The 20553-nt window shown below is 34.4% G+C and overlaps 1 protein-coding gene across 2 annotated transcripts in view; it reads left to right on the plus strand.

Moving 5' to 3' along the window:
• The window catches only part of EPHA3 (EPH receptor A3), a 361979-nt gene that overhangs the window by 281978 nt on the left and 59448 nt on the right, over positions 1–20553 (plus strand). For both annotated transcript variants that reach the window (XM_019629966.1, XM_019629967.1), the window contains 4 exons: positions 1925–2087; positions 8820–8922; positions 9627–9694; positions 14801–14926. In XM_019629966.1, the coding sequence (XP_019485511.1) occupies positions 1925–2087; positions 8820–8922; positions 9627–9694; positions 14801–14926 (460 nt within the window). The remainder of the gene's footprint in view (positions 1–1924; positions 2088–8819; positions 8923–9626; positions 9695–14800; positions 14927–20553) is intronic.

Genomic DNA, 20553 nt, shown 5'->3' on the forward strand with positions numbered 1-20553 from the left:
CAAACTTAAGCCAGCTAGTATGGCATTAGAAATGACATGCATGTCCTTCCACATCAAGACCTGTGCTCTACCAATTATTTTATAGTAATTCCTCAACCTATTGATAAACTAGTCCGCAGTTCATTCTCTTCAGCCTCATTATTTGACTTTCAAATTCACATGAATTTCATTCAACACAGATAGGAATCCTGAACTAATAACAAAACCCCTGTATTATTAAACTGATGAAGAAAAGCTTTCTTGAGTTTGTACAAGGAAATTTAGATGATGAAAGTGGGTATAAGTCTGCTTCACATGATAAAATTCTGGTTCAGTAATGAAATTATTAAAACATAGGTTCACGGTTATTTATAAGTAGAATTTAGGCTGTGGTATTTCATCACTAAATAGCACTTATTTCTTTCTGGTTATAAATTAGGGTGAGGTTTGAAAGCAAGATGTATTCAAACCTTCTCATCAGAGTTGTGGGATTTTAGAGCTACTAATATGAACACAACATATTTTTGTATCTGTTGCAGTTTACAAAGAACTAAAAATAAGTTTTGTATTTATGTAGAAGTTTATATTAGAACACTTCTGCATACATTATTTAATTTAAAGTTGTCTGATAATCCTGTGAAAGCAGTCAAATAGGCTCAATTAAGAAAATTGAGTTAGTGACATTATTTGAATTTCTCACACACTCACTGCTAATAAATATTAGGGCTCTGTTTGAAATCCTGGCAGCCATGACTCCTCGTTTAGTATTTATTTCCTGAATTACCTGCCTCCATCTACATGACAATGGATCATTAGAGACATGAGAATTATTGCTATGATCAAATGTACAAAAATCATAATGTATAAACATTTCTTTGCAATATTGTGAATGTGTCACTAGATTTTGAGCTCTCTTCCTTGACTGTCTAGTTCACTAATGATGAGAAACAGAACCAAATTCTACATATATGCTAAATACTTTTTCTATCAACTTAAATAATTTTTTCTGTAAAATAAATATATTTGACTCTCATACATTCATACATTAACTCAAAGTCTATCTAATACATATCCAGCATCTTTATCTGAAAAGTATCTGTAACCTATGACCGTTTTTCTGTAATGTTCTATTTAGTTTTGGTTGAGGACATTATTCCATATAATCTATTCCAGGCCCCACCGTGGAATGGTGGAGGGACATGCCACCATTGCTCAAAATTGGGTAACTCATAAAGTGCTCAGTATACATTAATATATGTTAGAGGAAAAACACAATTCTGTGCAAAGTCAATTTTTTCTAAACAAGGCTTGACACAAATAGACTTTACTATTATTAATGTGTAGGGTAAATCTCTTAATATACAGTGTGACTCTCCCAAAGGAGGCCCTTTTGGGGAAATATTTCTAAACTTTGATCTGGAGATCAACAGCCACTGCAACTTACATACAATACAAATATAATTGATGCTGAGAAAGTTATTAATGTAGAGCTATATATAGAAGTTTGATCTTTTTTAAATTTAGTATTTTACAATTGATAGAATATTTTCTATTTGAGAATCTACAGGGCATTCCTATTAGGTTTAAGTCAAAGGGTTATTTTCCTCTTTGTAAATTTATTCTTTTAATTAGGTTGAAGCTTTTTTTCAGCCTTGGCTTTGAAGAGAACAGATTTTTGCTCAGATGTTCACTAATTGGTAAGAATGAATAACTAACTTTTCCTGCTTTATGTGCAGGGAACAAATTATTATATCCCAATTAGGAAACTCTGCAAATATTTTTGTCTTAAAAAATACCTTTAGAGAGTGAAATGATTATCATGTCTCTTTTATCTGTTACATGCTCTGTGTTAACATTTAAAATAATTGGTCTTGAATGGTTCCCCTTTTTACCACTTGATACATTGGGAAGATTTGATGTTAACATGATTTTTCTTACCTCAAAGCAGGAACAAGAGACAAGTTACACCATTCTGAGGGCAAGAGGCACGAATGTTACCATCAGTAGCCTCAAGCCTGACACTACCTATGTATTCCAAATCCGAGCCCGAACCGCTGCTGGATATGGGAGCAACAGCCGGAAGTTCGAGTTCGAAACTAGTCCAGACTGTATGTATTATTTCGGTGTAGTGCATGAGGATGGGAAATGCTGTAAAGGTGTCTGATAATTCACTCTCACTCTCTCTAAGTTTTAACTAAATGTGATAAATCGAAAGTGTATTGCTTAGGACACTTAACAATGTACATAGCATTGGGTCTGGGTATTTGTGTTTGTATGGACGTGCGTCTGTGTTTTTTTGTTTTTTTTTTCTCCTGTTTTACAAATCAAACACATTCTAATGCCTGGAATGATTCTGGTTTTCTGGTAGTCCTAAACTGCTTTCAGAAACATTATTTAGTATGGTAACATACTTCTAGTGCCTGTTAATACAGATATTCCAGGTCCATTGAATGAATGATTCAATGAATTACAATAAAGAAAAAAAAAAAGAGCTTCCTGATCAATAAGGATCCTAATTTTAGTTTAATCCAAAACCTGATTTATTACTTTCTTTACATTCACAAGCAATTTGAATAGTCTCATCTGTTTGACCCCAAATTTGGCTAAAATTGGTCTAAAGTTGGCAAACATTGTCCCCCAAACTGTTCTTTTCTTTGAATGCATTCGCCTCATATTAGAAAAGCTTTCTGATAAAATATGATTTTCAAAAAGGTAATATCATGACTAAATAAAATGAACATAAGTTAAATATTTTACTTAACTTATAAATTAATGAGCTAATAGGAGATTAAAATTGGCTTAAAGGAAAATTTGAAGAACAGATACATATACATACACATACGTGTGTGTGTGTGTGTGTGTGTGTGTGTGTGTAATCAGAAATACTTAAATAAATTTGTTAATAGATCCCAATCTGGTTAATATCCTATAGAAAAATAGATGTGATGATTGGGGTCATGTTTTCTATTAATGCATATCAATTACATCTCTAGCGTATAAGTGTCATTGTAATTATAATGGAAAAACCATGTGCATCACTATAAGTTTCTTTCAATTTAACTACACAGCTGTAAAATAGCTTAGAAAGAATCAAACATTAACACCCTTTAGAAACAGATTATCCAGGGAGGGTCTGACATAGCCCAGCCCTCCACTGAAAGTAACCCTAGTAACCTCTTTGGACTGTTTAAATATGTCATTTTCCCCTGGCACCTATATTCCCTATTTTCTAAATATTTTGTTCATGATATAAAAATATATTGGTATTGACATGGTAATATTTTTATGCCCAAATTTCATACCTAATAGAAACATTCAAGATTAACAAAAAATTATAAAAATGGCTTAAGTTACTATGATAAAGTAAATATGTTATGGCACACTTTTTGTCAGACAGATTTGCTTGCTGCTTACAATAACAAGCTGGGCATGCTGCAAGCTATTGAGGTTCTGGAGTTCTTAGAAGTCATAGGCTCACAGCAGAAACCTGACAATTCTACTCAGAGGAAGCTGCCATCCTCTAATACACAAATCTATACTTCTAGCCCTCTCCTAATCCTCCTGTGATAGAATGAGCATGGAAAAACCACTCTCTGAGGACACTGGAAATAAAATGTAAAATACCATGGAAGTCATGTGAACAACGTTGAAAACAAATTTAAAATTTTAGATAACATAATAACAAAATACAACTGCAATTTAACATTAGTAATTCTAAATCTCTTTTATAACTTTTAAGTGGTGCAAAGGAAGTTTATTTTGAAATGATTGTTGATTGCCTTTTTTCATGCTTTTAAATGGTTATTAGAATTAACAACAACCAAGCTATATTTAAATTTACCAAGAACGACTCCAAATCACAGATACAGAAAAAGCAAATGTTTATTATATCCTGTGATATGCATAACTTAGGCATATGAGGGCAGGAAGGTCAGATCACCACTAGATACACTTTTATTATGTTCGTTATATTTTGAAACATCAATCTAATCTTGTGTGCTCTTAATTAGCACTAACCCTATCTGATGAGTGAATTTGTAACAAAAAGTTCCAAAATTCTAATGTGATTCCAGATTTATCACAGATATTGCTGTGGTAGTGTGTTGCATGAACTTCTAAGGAGGCTTCAGTGTCTGAAACCTAAGAAATATTCCATTAAAACTACAGATTCTTAGGATTTTTGCCAAATATGTTTTATATTTGCAATACTCCCTACTATTGGTTGAGAGAGAGCAGATGAAAAGAGAGTAGAAAAAAAACCACAAGTTTTTTAACATCCCACTCTGTTTATAAAAAATGTTGAGTTACACCATTTTTTTGTTTTGTTTTGTTTTTTTAATCAATTTACTTATGTTGCTTCACCATGGAATTCTTTCAGATTTTAAATATAGATGGGGGAGGGGGAGTGTACATTGTATTAAGGGGAAAAAGACAAAATCAATTCTCACTCTATTTTTTAAAATCAAAATGATATGCAGTTGACCCTTGAACAGCTTGAGGGTTAGGGGTGCCGACCACCTGTGCAGTCGAAAATCCACATATAATTGAAGTCGGCCTTCTGCACAGGCAGATTCCCAACTGTGAATCAAAACTACATATTCATAAAAACTCTACGGATTTAAGAGTCTTATTTATTATATACTGATATTTAATAAATATAAAAAAAGACTTGTGTTTAGGCTTTTCAACACTTTGCTGTTTGTTCTGGTTTTTATTTTAAAAAATTATATGAAAAGTTCTCATTCATAACACATGTAAGTATTTCTTAGTCAAGTACAGTGTTTTGAGCTGGAGCTGTGGTAATTTTCTTATCTTGGTTCATGGTAAAGATATGGAGGCACAGTGAAGCATATATTTTCTTAAGTGCTTTAAAATGTCTTACTTCTTATATATCAGTGTTTTACATTTATTATCACCTTCCTTTCACAAATGAGGAAACAGAGGCATAGCGAGGTTAAGTAAGCTTTCTGAAGTCACACAACTGGTAGGTGATGAGTCTAATTCTAGAACCCATATATTTATGTATCAATATAATATAGATTTTATAAACATTTCATTTGACCCTGTTCTGCAAACTATTTAGTACTGTTATTTCTTTTAATAGATGGTCTATGGCACAAAGTTTATATGTTTTTTTTTCTGAGGATGCATGGCTAATAAGTAGGGTCAATGAGCCAACAATCCCCAGATTTTGGACTACGGCTGATCCTGTGCTGCTACTTTACATATTAAGAAAAAAAATATGTTAGACTAAGATACACAGAAAGCATAGAATGTATGAGCCAAAGGGTTTTTCCAGAATAAAGGCAACATCCACCAAAGCCAGGCGTACCAACAATACGGCATGTTTGGGGAAGCAGACAACCCTACTGTCTGGAAACCCTCAGTGAACAGACAACAATATCCTCAGTAGGGTTTCTATGTTGACCGAATTAATTATTATTTGCGAAGCGCTTACAATATCCCCTGGTATAGTAGGTGGTTTGTATGTGTGTGTGTGTATTTTGTGTGTAAATAAATAAATGCAGAATTTGAACATCCAAGGAGTTTCAAGAGCAAAAATATGTGGGATGAAGCTGAGTTTTGGAAGCGGCAAATTCTATTGGCTATTACTATCCAAGAAGGTGAGCGTCAGGGACAACCCACGTAGCACTCCTGAGTGCTTCCCGCCTCCTTGTCATTGTTTTTAATGAGCGGGTCTGAGCCAACTTTCATGTCTTAGACCCTGTGATTATGGGACATTAAAGGCAGCCTGACAAAGATAGAATGTAGTCATATAGAGAATTATGTATACCAAAATTAGACATTCATATATAATGTTGTAGAATATTAATTACTTCTGCCAGTTTTTCACCGGGGAAATGAAATAATAAAAAAATATAGCATTTATTAAATGCTGTATGTGTGGCACTGTTCTAAGTGTTTTATTTTATTAACTCATTTAATCCTCACAATATCACATTGTGTCACACAGAAAATGAGTACAAATCCAGGCATTTTGGCTCAGGAATTTGTACTCCTAATGAACTAAACTAGCCAGTTTATTTTAGGGAGAGAAAGATAAAGGATGGATTAAAAAGGGAAGTGGCTTGAAATGGGGTACATTTTACTGGTGGAAAGCATGTTTAAATTGAATTTCTATGACATGTAATAGATATCATTTTTTAACAGCATGCCACATACAATTATTAAACAACTTCATAACATGTAATCCATATTATTCTTTCAAATGTTTGCTCATTTCAGTAACAAAAATGATCTGATATAGGTATGTGCTTTATATAGTCTCTGGGATTCATAAATATTGTGTGCTAGAGGAAATTGTAGAGAAGTCCTAGTTTAATCCTGTCTTTGAGAGAAAAAGAAATAGATGTCTTTCTTCAATCATGTTTCCCCTCCCAGTTTCACTGACCTTTAGTTTATAAACTAGCTAAAATTTACCAGAGAATTCAGACCTTGAGTCTCTTTATAAGTTATCATAGTATACAAAATGAAAAGTATGAAATAGTTATTATTATATGTTTATGGAACATTAAATCACTTGGTTAAGTTATTTTACAAACTATTCACAGATCTATAACCAATGAGTAGGGAGGTAACAGTTCAGGTCTTACAGGAAGCAGATATCAAGATGGATTTACAAGAGCTTTATAGGGGGACATACAGGTAAAGAATAAAAAGGAGAGGAGCAGAGAGGGGGCAAGCAGCACCTCAAACTGAGGTGTAGGTCAGCCATCTCTGAGGAGACTGAGGGAAAGAGTAGAGTTGAGGAGGACAAGCCTCAGACAGTAATGCAGCTCTGAGGGCCTTGCCATTCTGATGGGGAGCCCCAGGGTGAAGCCTGCTCCTAAAAGAGTCCGGCATTGGGCAGACACGGGTTGGCTCCAGTCCCCTGCCATGTTTAGTCACTGAGGAAAGCATGGCCTGTGCATGAGGTTGCGGTGGATTTAAAGGTGCAGCAGCTGGAGGCTGTCTGCCCACTGCAGACTTGGCAGCAGAGAGATCCGAGCAGGCACTCGCGTGACTGCCACAGTGGTATAAACAATAGTTTGCTGGTACGAAAGAATAAAGTGCGGCAACAGTTTATGTTACGAGTGTGCATGCCATCCTGCGTAGTCTGAGCTCTTTTTTCATGATGCTCGGAAAATTTCTAACAGCCTATCTGCCATGTTTCTTTCTTTGCATCATTTAACTGGACCCAAAAACGATTTCAGAGAAAAGCTTCCAAATGTAGAATTTGATCAGGTAGAAGATGTGTTATTGACTTCTGGAGAGGCAAGAGCATTCAAATACCCAAACTCACTCTTCTGAGCTCTCCTTTTGAGACAGCATTCATTCTTTTGTTCAATCAGCATTTACCACAAAGGAAATGGATGTTAAAGTACGAGCAAATGAGATAGTTGTTCCAGGACCTGCGTGCATTTTAGAAAGTCTAGAGATGAGGGTATTTATGGAGTTTGTCAAGCAGTTGAAGCTGGAGGTTTAGACAGGGGACAGATCTGAAGACGTTTTCCATGTTCTGCTACAGGATTTGCGTTTTATCCTGAAAGTGATGGAGAGAGCCCTGCAAACATTTTAGGCCATGAGAATGACAGGGTCAAATTCATGGCTGAGCAAGAGTACTCTGGTGGCCAGTGAAAGCAAAGGCATACAAAAAGAGACTAGTTACAAATTTCTAATTGTAATCCAGGAGAGAAAGGAAGACATACACTAAGATATTGTAAAGGGTTTAGTGATTATTCAGATCTAGAATGATCAGGAGAGGGAGAGGACAAGGCGACTTCACATTTATGATCTACTTCCTTGCTATCACATGTTTTGGTCTGGAATCAGCACCGCTGGGAGCTCATAAGAAATGAATAATCTTGGTCCCCACACCACATTCATTGAATCAGAACATGCTTTTTCCAAAAGATACCCAGTATGAACATTAACATTAGAGAAACATTGGTCTAGGTCAAGGTCAGTAAATTTTTCCTGTAAAGGGCAAGATAATAAGTATTTTAGGCTTTGTGTATATACAGTCTCTGTTGCTCCTACTCTACTTGGCTGTTTATTTATAGCATAAAAGCTGCCATAGACGATACATGAATGAATGTGGCCCAATACAATCTTATTTATGGACACCGCAATTTAAATTTTATATAATTTTCATGTCACAAAGTCTTCCTCTTTTGACTTTTTACAACCATTAAAAAATGTAAAACCACTCTAAGCTCCTGAGCTGTACAAAAATTGATGGCAGGCCAGATTTGGTTACAGGGCCATTTTTGCCGACACCTTGCGAGTGAATGAGTGATGGGCCATTTACAAAGCTAAGAAATACAGGGAGAAGGACAACTCATAGATGGTCCATATTGAGGTCCATAGGACAGATGATATGCCACTTTTTTAAGTAAACATAAATCTTGAAGACTAAACCAGTTTAATTACAAAGCTTTAGCATTTCATTCTGGGAACTCTTACCTGTTCTCTATGTTCCTCTGCTAACTTCTGCTTTATCCATTGAGCTTCTTGCCAGTAAGTACAGAAAAAAAAAAACCAGTCCAGCGTATTTCACACAGTAGGCACTCAAATAATATTCGCATGATGCCACTGAAACAGAATATTTAATCTTATTAGTTAAAAATTCCACGCAAAATTATAGGCAATGTATACATTTTTTTAAAAACTCAATGAACAATTATTTTTACGTTATATCAGATAGTAAGCTGTATTTCAGGTAGAAGCAGAATAAATATGACTTAATTTGTCAGATTTTCCATGTAGGTGTTAGTGATGATGTGTTAATTACTGGTCTTTAAAAAAAATTTTTTTTTTCTTTCTCTTCAACCTCACAGCTTTCTCTATCTCTGGTGAAAATAGCCAAGTGGTAATGATCGCCATTTCAGCGGCAGTGGCAATTATTCTCCTCACAGTGGTCACCTACGTTTTGATTGGGAGGTGAGCTCACCGTCTGTTTTATGACTTACTTTCATTATTGCTTTGCTTGCTCCCCGCCTCCCCCAACTGCTGCTACAATCTAAAGACTGTGGTCAATAATGTATTTGAACCAATAAGAATGTCTCCGTTGGTATTGTAGATCTTTCTATCCTCCCTTCTTTTGTTTCTTCATCTTTAGCTTTGATTTTCTTTTTTCCATTAAATTCCCGCCCCACTCTCCAACACACACACCACTTTTCTTCTCTCTTTTGACCTCACGCCCAGTTTTTCCTTTCTTTTTCCAATTATCCCTTCGCTCTTCAAATACACCTCAGGTTTCCCTGACGCTTTCTCACCCAGAACACTGGTAACACTGCACAGCCCTAATCACTAACAATGGAGACTTTACCCTTCATTCATTCTAACAGCAGTTGTTAAAAAAAATACTATAAACACTTTCTAAGGCCATTATAAAAACTCAACTGAAGGAGTCTGCACAGTGGGGAAGCAACTCTACATATCTCCTCATTAGGCAGCTTTCCAGTGTCCCCAGAGAAAGAGGCTTTCTATAGAGGATTTAGAAAATATGAAGTCATTAAACTTTCACTAAAGCATTTAATTGTTTGAGGAAAATGCTTTATTTTTGTGCTTTGCACATTCTGAGCATAGATAATTGTTTTAAGTCTATATTTTTTCTGTGTTCTCTTCCCTTAATTTATCTCTAGGTTCTGTGGCTATAACAAGTCAAAACATGGTGCAGATGAAAAAAGACTTCATTTTGGGAATGGACATTGTAAGTTTCAAAACTGTTTTGGTTTTACCATTTTGGTTGTAGCGGTTGTTGATTTATAATTGGATAACTGCATCCTGACAAAGAGAATTCAAATGTAGTTTTATGGAAAAATTGAGCAAATTACATTTATTTTAAACAGGGAAGGAGATTCATGGCTCTGCATTAAGTAATTTTTACACGGCCCCATTTCAGGATACTTAAGCTAAAATGAAGGGTAAACTGTGGTTTATATTCAAATAATGCACACGATGGGGAGTAAGTACTATAGTCAGCTCTGCATAACTAAAAGGAAAAGTATATCTTCAATTTCCTTATTACTGTCCTTTGCTAAAACCTAAATAAGAGCCTTTCCCATTTCCTAACTGCCAAGTAATGGTAAACAACCTCTGTTTATGTAAAATGCCTTACTCGATTTTTATCAGCCAACCAGGAGAGCTCCTTTAGAATAAACTGTTTATTTTTGTAGCTACATGATATCCAATTGGTAGGAAAGTCAGCAATTCCCCCCATATTTAATATCAACCAATTTAGTTCTTTTAAAAATATTTTCTAAAAGAAATACTCTTTTAGGAAACAAAATATTTGTATCTACTAAAAAGGCTCATTTTTTTTTTTCTTCTGGTAAAACGAATCATCCCAGGCAGGTACTTGGCTTTTCCAGACTATGACTCAGTTTAATGTGGCAATTACTAATCAGTGGCCTTAAAGGGAATAGCAGGTTGTGATGGAAATTAGTATGGAGACAGTACTCAAGCTTACGTGCTCTCAAATAATCTCAATATAGCTAGTACAGTCTTCTATGCATTACGTTCTTTGTCATTCAAACTATTGCCTTCTAAAATTATTTTCAACTCAACATGATACTTTAGTTGTAACTCAAGTAAAAATTTGATGACCTGTTACTGATGTGCAGGAGGCAGACCTTAACTTGAAAAAAAGAAAAAAAATGTCTTTCAAAATGCAAATTGATGTGGGATGGACGCAGTGCAAGAGTTTACAACGCATGTTGTTTGTTTTGTTCATCTTATTGCTGTCATTATAAAATAATTCACAAAAAAAGCCAAAGTACTACCTTTCTAATATAAACATTTCATCATTTCAGATTAGTTAGACTAGTCATAAAAGAGTACATGAACAAATTAAAGTATACTTGTCTAGCTTTTTTTTTATGGTTCCACAAAACACTGAAAATTGCCATGCATATATTAGTCAGACCAGTTACATTCCTTTGGATTAAGTTGCTCTTAATTTGAGTTGGACAGTCAATGTAAATATTGTCTTTAGAGCAAAACCATACTGATTTGGTTCTTTATATGGGAATTATAAATCTCATGAATTTGGAACATTAATAAATTGTGTGTCAATTGTACGCAGATTTCTATATCACTCTGGTCTGTTTTAGCTCTTGGTTTTTATGGTAAAGTTTGTTGAAACTTTAATTTTTTTTCAAATACACAATATTCTTATGATAGACAAACAAAAAGACATGCACTTTATCCTAGCTGCAAGGGCATAAAGGAACTTATATGCATGTCGTAAACTTTCTGCGCCTTAATACTGCAGCTGGTTTATTTTAGACCATTTATTTGGTATTACTTTAAAAAGCTCTAGCTATGAACTATTCCCTCCAGCCTTGTTACAAATCCCATAATATCGCTTCAAAAGGAAAGAAATGTGTTTCACCTCCTAAGATCCTGTCCCATTGCCCTCTCTGGCTGGGCCTTTTTACTTTTTTGCTATCCTTAGGGCAACTCATGCTGGTAAAATGGAAATGTAAATTATTGTGTTTGCACAGAACGAGCTGTAAAGTAGTGCAGCTTAACACGTGTGCATGTGTTTATTATCTGGTTTTCTTGACACAGCCCAGTTACTCTGTATGTTGCCCTTAATTATTGGTGTGAGGGGATTATGTGCCTTGCATCCTGAATCACCCGATTCCTGGAATCTCTGGAGTCTGCTGTTAAAAATCAGCAGCCAGAGCTCCCACAGGGTACAGGCCATTTTACTTGGGGATGTGTGTGTGTGTGTGTGTGTGTGTGTGTGTGTGTGTGTTTATATTTGAATTGTTTCCCCAAATGTCATGTGGATAGAAAAGTGAGTTACTTTATTTTAATTAATTACAATGAATTTGATTGATTTTATTTGGCAATGATTATTTAATTCCCTAGGGTTGGCAGGTACTGAAGGGTAACTCTAAAGCACAATTTCAAGGCTTTTAAAGCCAGTGCTGACTTTAAATTATTTGTGACATTGTTTCTGGTAACTCATTTCATCATCCTTTTGTAAATTTTGATGTCAGTAAATCTCTCACAAATTGATTTCCTTAAGTTTAGCAAGTTTAGCATTTGTAATTGCTTAACTGGAAAATAATTCATTTTAACCCCATTTTTAAAGTGTTTTTTTTTTCTTGAAAAAGAATGCTAGATTTTCTTCTTACATTACCATTTCCTTACCTTACTATTACTAGAGACAAAACAAAACTGGCTAAACACAAATCATAACTGCCATTTGATGGGCGTTGTCATTAAAATGTAACCAAATTGACTAAACAAAAAGATTCTGACAAGGCTTTATTTCCTAACATCTTTTAGTATGTCTATGGCTACTTTTACTGTTCTACTTATTCCAGAGCTTTTGTTTGTATGATAGTTTGAAAGTATGATAGGTTTCCTTCATCTGTTTGCTTGTTTTAAGGGTAAAGCGTTTTAGAAGCAAAAATGCTAGAAGTAGTTTTAGTGTAGTAATAAATTATAGTAGACCCCTGGACTAAAAAGCTTCTCTGCCATCTGCTTTTATAGGGAGCAATACTGTTTGGAATAATGACAGAAGCATGCAAACTCATCTGTGAACTCAAGAGAAATGGCCATTTCTAATCCCAAATTCTATCTCCAGGAAACCTCAATGATATGAATAATTGTGAATAAATATTCTTACATAAAAATAGTAATAATGACATTTTGGGGTGCTAACTACATAACTGGCACTTGCACTAGGCACTTGAACAGCAAGCTTTCAAGAGCTTTCTTTTCTATGATGTCTAGCTAAGTATTTTTGCTGAGCTACTCAAAATAGAAAAACTTCAAAACTGGAGTTTTCACTTCAAAAGCTATTCCACACATAGTTTGCCTTAAGCAAGGGCAAAAGACTTGCCTTTTCCTCATTTCTGTGGATATTGACTCCCTAGCTATCGTGCCTTCTCAAGTTATTTGTACCTTGCCTCAGGATAGAATAGCTACTCTTTTGTCGGGTCAGTGTCAACACCAGGCAGGAGTAACAGTGTTAGCCTTTCTTCTGTGTTTTCCATTCACTCCCTCACTGGCCCATTTCTGTTGTGCTGTCTCAATGCATATAGTCACAGGACGCAGAGTAGGGAGTGGGAATGGAGTCAATGGAATTGTAATAGATAAGCATGATATCAGGGGTGGGAGGGCAGTAAATGGGGGGAGGGGATTGTTACTTTGTGAGGGGTGAAAAGGATAACTATTGCATTGTTCTGTACACCTGAAACTAACAATAAAATAAAGGAAAAAGAAAAAAACCGTCTGAGAAGTTGCTAAGGAAAATAGTTTTTTACCTCCTATCTCTCCTGGCCACCATTTTTTTTATTCCATTTGTTTTTATGTCTATGTGTCTTTACTTGAAACCTCTATGGAAGCTTTGCAGGAACGTAAATTATAATATGGTATAATCATGACATTTATGAAGTGTGTGTAGGTCACACATGGATCATTTTGTAGCCCAAACTCTGAAATCTTGGACTCATTAGCCCAATGTCCATTGTGCTGAAGTTTCTCAGAACAATTCCTGTCATCACAGTTTCTGCATCTATTTCATACAAACTACAACACTTACTCAAAGAAATCTGGTCATCACAGATTTGTTCAGTTGTAATTTTGCCCAAAAGATTCTTCCATTATAAAGTGATATTGGAAAAATAATATCTTATTTTAGAATTTAAAAATCCTTCAATATTCTAGTGTGATAAATGAAAAAAGATATCATCACCATTAAACATCCACCTCCCTTGCTAAAACAATGTTACCAAAATTAGAAGGAAAATCAATAATATGGAGATAAATTACATTTCCTTTAATGTTACAGCATGTTTATGTACTTTAATAGATCTTAGGCTCACTTTTTAAAAATTTAATTTTCTTTCAAAAAATTAGTTTATTGAACATTCCAAATTGTTTCTAATATGAGTTATTTCCCCCAAATGATAGAAAACTCATTAATATTAAATCAAATCCAAAATGATTCTCCAGTAAGTTTTGTCTTTGCTATTTTGATTACAGGGTATCATGAAAAATTTTCACGTTCAGAATAATTAAATAAATTATGAAGGGGATTTATATTTAATAAGCTATAATATAATTTATCTTTGGAATTTAGCTCCTTAGCACCATAATTAAGCTTATAGAGAATAATTATATTGCCTTTAACTATGTTGAAAAGCTACACAATAAGATTTTAGTTAACTGATGCTATATTAATGTATACATTAATACCCATATTATATATACATAAACTCCTATCTTAAACTCTATAATTGTAGAGTGGGACTTTGAATGCGAATGTTAGTAAAAGCAAAAGTGTCAGATAGAAAGCATGCCATCTTATACACTTTAATATATCTGTAATTACAGTAGCTATCTCCCTTATGAAAGGATTTCACAAACTTTGACTTATTGTCAGATGTGGCATTGTGATAGATACTTTGTTACTGTTTGTAAAGTCATAAACATGTGATAGGGTGATGGCATTCATTCACTAGTGCTTCTGGTAGTAATTACTGGGCCTACACAATTCTGAACCATCTTTAAGATCCCCCTCCATGAATGTCCATTTTCCTTTTAGTGTTTTTGCAGAGAAAGCTCACTGCGGTTCATCGTTATGTTTCATTACGGGGAACTTCTGTTCGTAAACTGTTCAACACTTAGTTCAACCTGTCTGCCAATTTCTATGATACCCTAAAATAAACTGAAGGTTGGTGCCCTGTATCATAATGGGGATTATTTTTAACCAATCACATTATCACAAAATATGCTCAATAAAAGTTTTATAAATCTAGTTACAATAATGCCTTTTCTTCCTTCCCTTCAACAGTAAAACTTCCAGGACTCAGGACTTACGTTGACCCACACACATACGAAGACCCTACCCAAGCAGTTCATGAGTTTGCTAAGGAATTGGACGCCACCAACATATCCATTGACAAAGTTGTTGGAGCAGGTAACCACCACCATGATCCCACTGCCAATCTCGTGTGTTTGTTTCAAGTTACAACCACACATAAGAATCCTGCCTGAGATTGCTCAGGTTCTCAAGCCTATGTATACTGCTATGAAAAAGGACATTTTCTGATTTGATTTCATGATCAGAGGCAGGGAATACATAAATGGGTATTTAATGGAATATATTGATTTCAAAGGTGCCAGACCTACAGACTCATAGACAATGGCCAGCTTTTTATTTTCTGAATTTCAGAGGTGGCAGCAGCTAAAGCTCATTCTTTCTGTGGCTACGCTGATCAAGTGTCACAAAGACTATTTGGCTAAGTAGGGATAACAGGATAAAAGTGTCTTACTTTAAATAAGCCCACTAAGTGAAATTTTGGATTTGTAGAAAAAAGGTAATTTTAGAATCCTCTTTGGAAGTTAAAAAATAGACAACACAAAATAAAATCATAAACGACAAATTTTATGACAACTATTTTGAGTGGATAGTTTAAATAATATGAAGTGCTCCATTTTAATACTTGCCTGTAATTTTATATAGCCTTAATTTATTTGTATTGATCTTTGTTTTCTAATAGACATCTCTTTGTCCTACTCATTAATTTGCTCTATCATAATTCATTAATACACACCTATGAAGTGATTAACAGTTGTCATATTTCTGATAAAATTATAGAAATTTACAAAATAACAGTATTTTATACATTTGCACATAAACATATGGATATCCACAGTACATTCAATGTGCATTTGAATACTATTACTCAAAAGTAAAAATAAACAGTATTGTACTATAATAGTTTTATACCATCACCTCATTTTTCAATATTGCTTGAAAAACAAACAAAAAGTAGTTATGTTGATGTGGGAAATAGAGTGAAAGACTGAGAAATTAGGTCATTGAATTATGCATAACATATCAGATCAATTTTCTGCAAGTACTATATTTATGATTGATGTTCTTTATACAAATGTGCATATAATTTTCTGGGTTTTTTTCATACACCAAACCAGTGTTTAGAACTCAAGCCGTATTTACTCTTCAAGCAGTACCATCTGAGTCATTCCTATTATCTAAATAAAATGATAATTTACTAAATCTTCTTTTAATTTTCTTAATGTTGTATCCTCTTAAAACTCACATATTATGTAATATTAAAATATTAAACTAGTGATTCATGAAAAGAAACTAGAGTTTTCCTTTTTATTTTTTCACAATCTAAGACTTAAGGATATCTACCTTTATCATACGTCTATGCCAATCCAGTTAAAACAGGTATGTCCTGTACTCACTTCCATTTGTATAGTTCTGCTCTGTGGCTGCTCCATGGTCAAAGGGTGCTTGGCATTTTTTTGTGTTGCCCCACAAGAGTGCACTGTGCTCCAGCATGGAAGCCACAATGGCAGAACAAGGACTTTTCACACCCAACTGGAGAATCTGATGAGAGGAGGAAAAACCCACTTATGCTCCATTCATGTTCAGAAGGCCTACAGACACATTGCGAACGTGAAATTTGAGAGCCTCTGCATTAGTAAAAGCTTATACATACAGATGCTATTGACAGACAGATTTCTAGAACATGGTGGTGTAAGACAAAGTGCACTCGTTAAAACTGGTATCTGATAAATGGGGGATAAACGAAAGGGCTACTTATGCTGAAACAGTAATCTCTGATGCTTATTACAGATTACTACCAATTCCCTTTTCTCTTTCTCTATTCAAACATGCTGTAAAAAATTAGGCAAATGCCCCAATTTCAGAGTTTTGCTGCCAATATTCACATTTGCCACATTAAGAGTAATAAAACTGCACTTATTTGGTTTGCAAATAAGTATGTCTTCAAGGTTGGTTATGCTTCTCCTAGAAGATTTCAATGTGCACACTCCATTCTAGTCTGTCTTGAACAGTCTTTAAAGGCTGTGTCATCACCAGGATAAAATATGAAATTGAGATTTTGAAATATTTTGTTCTGCAAAATTTTAAATATCCACAGAAATAGATAAAATTGTTTGGGTATAATGAACCTGCATGGACCCATTTCTACAACAAATATAACAATCCACTCGTGGCCAGCCTTCCTTCATCTATACATTTACCCACTTCCTATATCCTTTTTAATTTTAAAAATAATTTTGTATATAAAAAATGAATACTTATGCTAAATTAATTAGCAACCCTCTTTCATTGTTAAAAGCCTGAATCTTTTGGTCAATGACAGAACTTTCACAATTAAACATACAGAAAGACTCTATATACATGTATGTGGGCTAATCCTCTAGTTTTCTGTCAGAGCTTTTCTACAAAGAAATAGGTAAAACAGAGAGTGTTAATTTTATTTCCTAATCCAACCATTATTTCAAAGATTACTGAAAATTTCTAAAGGTAGAAAATATTTATTGAACTCCTATTCTATGCTGGTCATTCACTGATATTGTATTAAACTGTAGGTAAGTATTATCTTCATTTCACCAGATAAGGAAACAAAAGGTGAAAACTTGAATGGCCCGTGGTCACATAGGTATTAGGTAGGAAAGCAAAATTTGAATTTGCACTATTCAACTTCAAAGTCCTTGCTAGACACTGATGATCACAATGGTGTCTTTTCTAAGATTTTTCTGAGGATGAATTGCGATAATTTGCGTACAGTGCTGAGCTGACATACCAGCATTGTTCCATCTGTATTTTTATTTTGCTTCTTTTTACTAAAACAGTAAAAGGAGAATGGGCTTTGAGGCTAGTGCAAAGAGTGATTTTATTTAAACACAAGTACATTTTTCCTCCATTTTAAATAAAATGGGTGTAAAAAATTTAATTTTGAGCAACTGTGCATCCTAAATGCACTAATTATCATAAAGCATACTTTATTTTTAAAAAACAAATACTGCAATTATTGAAGTAAAAAAATCACGCAGTATCTTTTCAAATGATCTTTTTGTAGGTGTGCTTTTATATAGAAATAATAGGATCTAAATTTTCTTCCTCATAGGTGCAAAGTTAATTAAAGAATACCATGTAACATTCGGCTAGGTGGAAAGGTCTAGCATTGTGTTTTCCCAGTCTTTGTTAATTTTTTGAACACAGTTCTTTTAAGTTATAATAAAGATAATTAAATTCATATTTAACATTTCTATGTCTAATATAATATATTGGTGACCATTTCTAGTGTTTGATGAAATAATCACATTTCTACATTTTGTGATTTTTAAAAATTAGCATTACTGAAGCATGGTTTTCTGAATTTTGAAGGTAGACACGTATGTGCATATGTCCAGATAGCCCATTAAAGACAAAGAAAGGAACTCTAATCTGCCCACTTGAACTTCAAACCCTTCCCCTTAATCTCCCTAGTGAGGTACTTGTACAAAATGCTCTCCTCTAGAAACACTTGCCTAATGTGACATTATATCACCATCATCATCACAGCCATCTCTTCTTATATTAATACAGTACTTGGCATTATTAACAGCACTTTCATTTTTATTCTTCAATTTGTTTTAACTCATGAGAGGTAAATAAGTAATTTATTCTTCTTAGGGTGGGTTTGAGCTTGGAAAGGAAAATAGTGACTAACACTTAGACAGCACTTACTATGTATCTGGCACTCTAAGTGCTTTACATACATTAATTCCTTTAATAGCACAAAAACCTTGTAAGATGGACACAATCGTGTTTGTATTCTATAGATAAGGGGACAAAAGCACAGAGAGGTTAAGACAGCCACTTAAAATCACACAGCTAATTAGTGACAGAGGCAGAATTAGACCCAAGACAAATCAATTCCAGGATCCATGGTCTGTCCCATAGCTCTTACTGTCATGTAAACTGACAAATAAGTGACTTGTCATTTATAATAAGTGGTGATTACATCCAATTTTTTTTCTGTCAATGCATTTTATTTCTTCAAATTTTTCTAATTTAAGTATAGCTGGTATACAATCTTATATTGGTTATAAATGTTTTAGGTGTACAATATAATGATCCGACATTTTCATGCCTTACGATGTGATTGCTACTAATTCTAGTAATCATCTGTCACCACGTGAACTTATCACAATATTATTGACTATATTCCCCTTCCCCTTTCACCCATCCCTCCACCCCATCCCTCCTGGTAACAATCTGATTGATCTGTTTCTATGAGTTTGTTTTTATTTTGTTTTGTTTTGTTTTGTTTCAGAAACCATATATAAGTGAAACCATATGGTGTTTGTCTTTCTCTGCCTGGCTTATTTTACATAGCATAATAATACCCTCTAGGTCCATCCATGTTGTCACAAATGGCAAGATTTCACTCTTTTTTATGGCTGAGTAATATTCCATTGTATAAATGTACTACTTCATCTTTATCCATTCATCGATTAATGGACATCTAAGTGGTTTTCATATCTCAGCTATTGTAATAATGCTGCAATGAACACAGGGGTGCATATAGCTTTTAGAATTAATGTTTTTGTTTTCTTTGGATAAATACCCAGAAGTGGAATTGCTCCATTGTATGGTATATCACTTTTTTTAGTGTTTGGAAGATTCTCCATATTGTTTTTCATAGTGGCTGCATCAGTTTGCAGTTCCATCAACAGTGCACAAGGGTTCCCTTTTCTACACATTCTCACCAACACATGTTATTTGTTGAAGTTTTGATACTAGCCATTCTGACCAGTGTGAGGTAATATCTCATTGTGGTTTTGGTTTGCATTTTCTGATAATTGGTGATGCTGAGATGACATCCAAATTTAAAACATGATCCATTACACCATATTGCCTTATGATAGTAGCAGAACTTTCAGAAAATGAAAATTCATTATGGATGCCTCCTAATGGTTTGCCCAAAATTAATGTTTACGCAAAATAAACTGGAGCTCTCTGGTAATGTTTCAATAATCCGGCATAAAGAAACAAAATCTTACTCTTGCTTATAGATTCTAACAATGATTCTAGCTTTGCATCATAACTTCCCTTCCTAATACTCACACATCCATAATGACATATTCTTCCTTAAAAAAATCAATGACCGTTCTCAAGTTCTGTCCCTAAGTCTCCCTGTAATCCTAAAGAACACTCTAGCTGCGAATATTGTTATCTTCTCTATACTTCCTCTGCCTTATTTACCATTAGATCTCTGCAGTCTTCATTGTGTCTGTCATTCTGTTACCAATTGATGAATATTTATTAAGTAAATGTATGAATAACTACGTTTGGACCTTAAATGACTTTGACAAGTTGCAGCATAAGTCATTGTTTTAAACATAGTAGTGAGACTGGATGACTAAGAAAGGGTCAAGTCTGGGGAGTTGAGAAGCAAGTCATTTGTAGTGATGCAGCTGCAGATCAGTAAGACCACCTGCTGCTTCTGTGGGTCGAACCACTCGGACGAAAAATAGAGAAGCATCTTACTTGTTGACACCATCTCTCTGGCTCACCCATGGGACATGGAGATTATACAAAACTCAGTGAGAATGTTGGATCAAGACTGTTAGTCCAGTCCATAAAGAGCCTACAAACAGATCATTCAGTTAATCCATTTCTAAAAAAAACCTTTCGTTTGATATTAAAAAAAAAACCCAATGCATCTTTTAGATGTTGTAAAAAACCAATCTAATAATCCCCACAATATTAGGATT

The sequence above is a fragment of the Hipposideros armiger genome, unplaced genomic scaffold (genome assembly GCF_001890085.2).
Source record: "Hipposideros armiger isolate ML-2016 unplaced genomic scaffold, ASM189008v1 scaffold_877, whole genome shotgun sequence".
Classification (NCBI taxonomy): domain Eukaryota; kingdom Metazoa; phylum Chordata; class Mammalia; order Chiroptera; family Hipposideridae; genus Hipposideros; species Hipposideros armiger.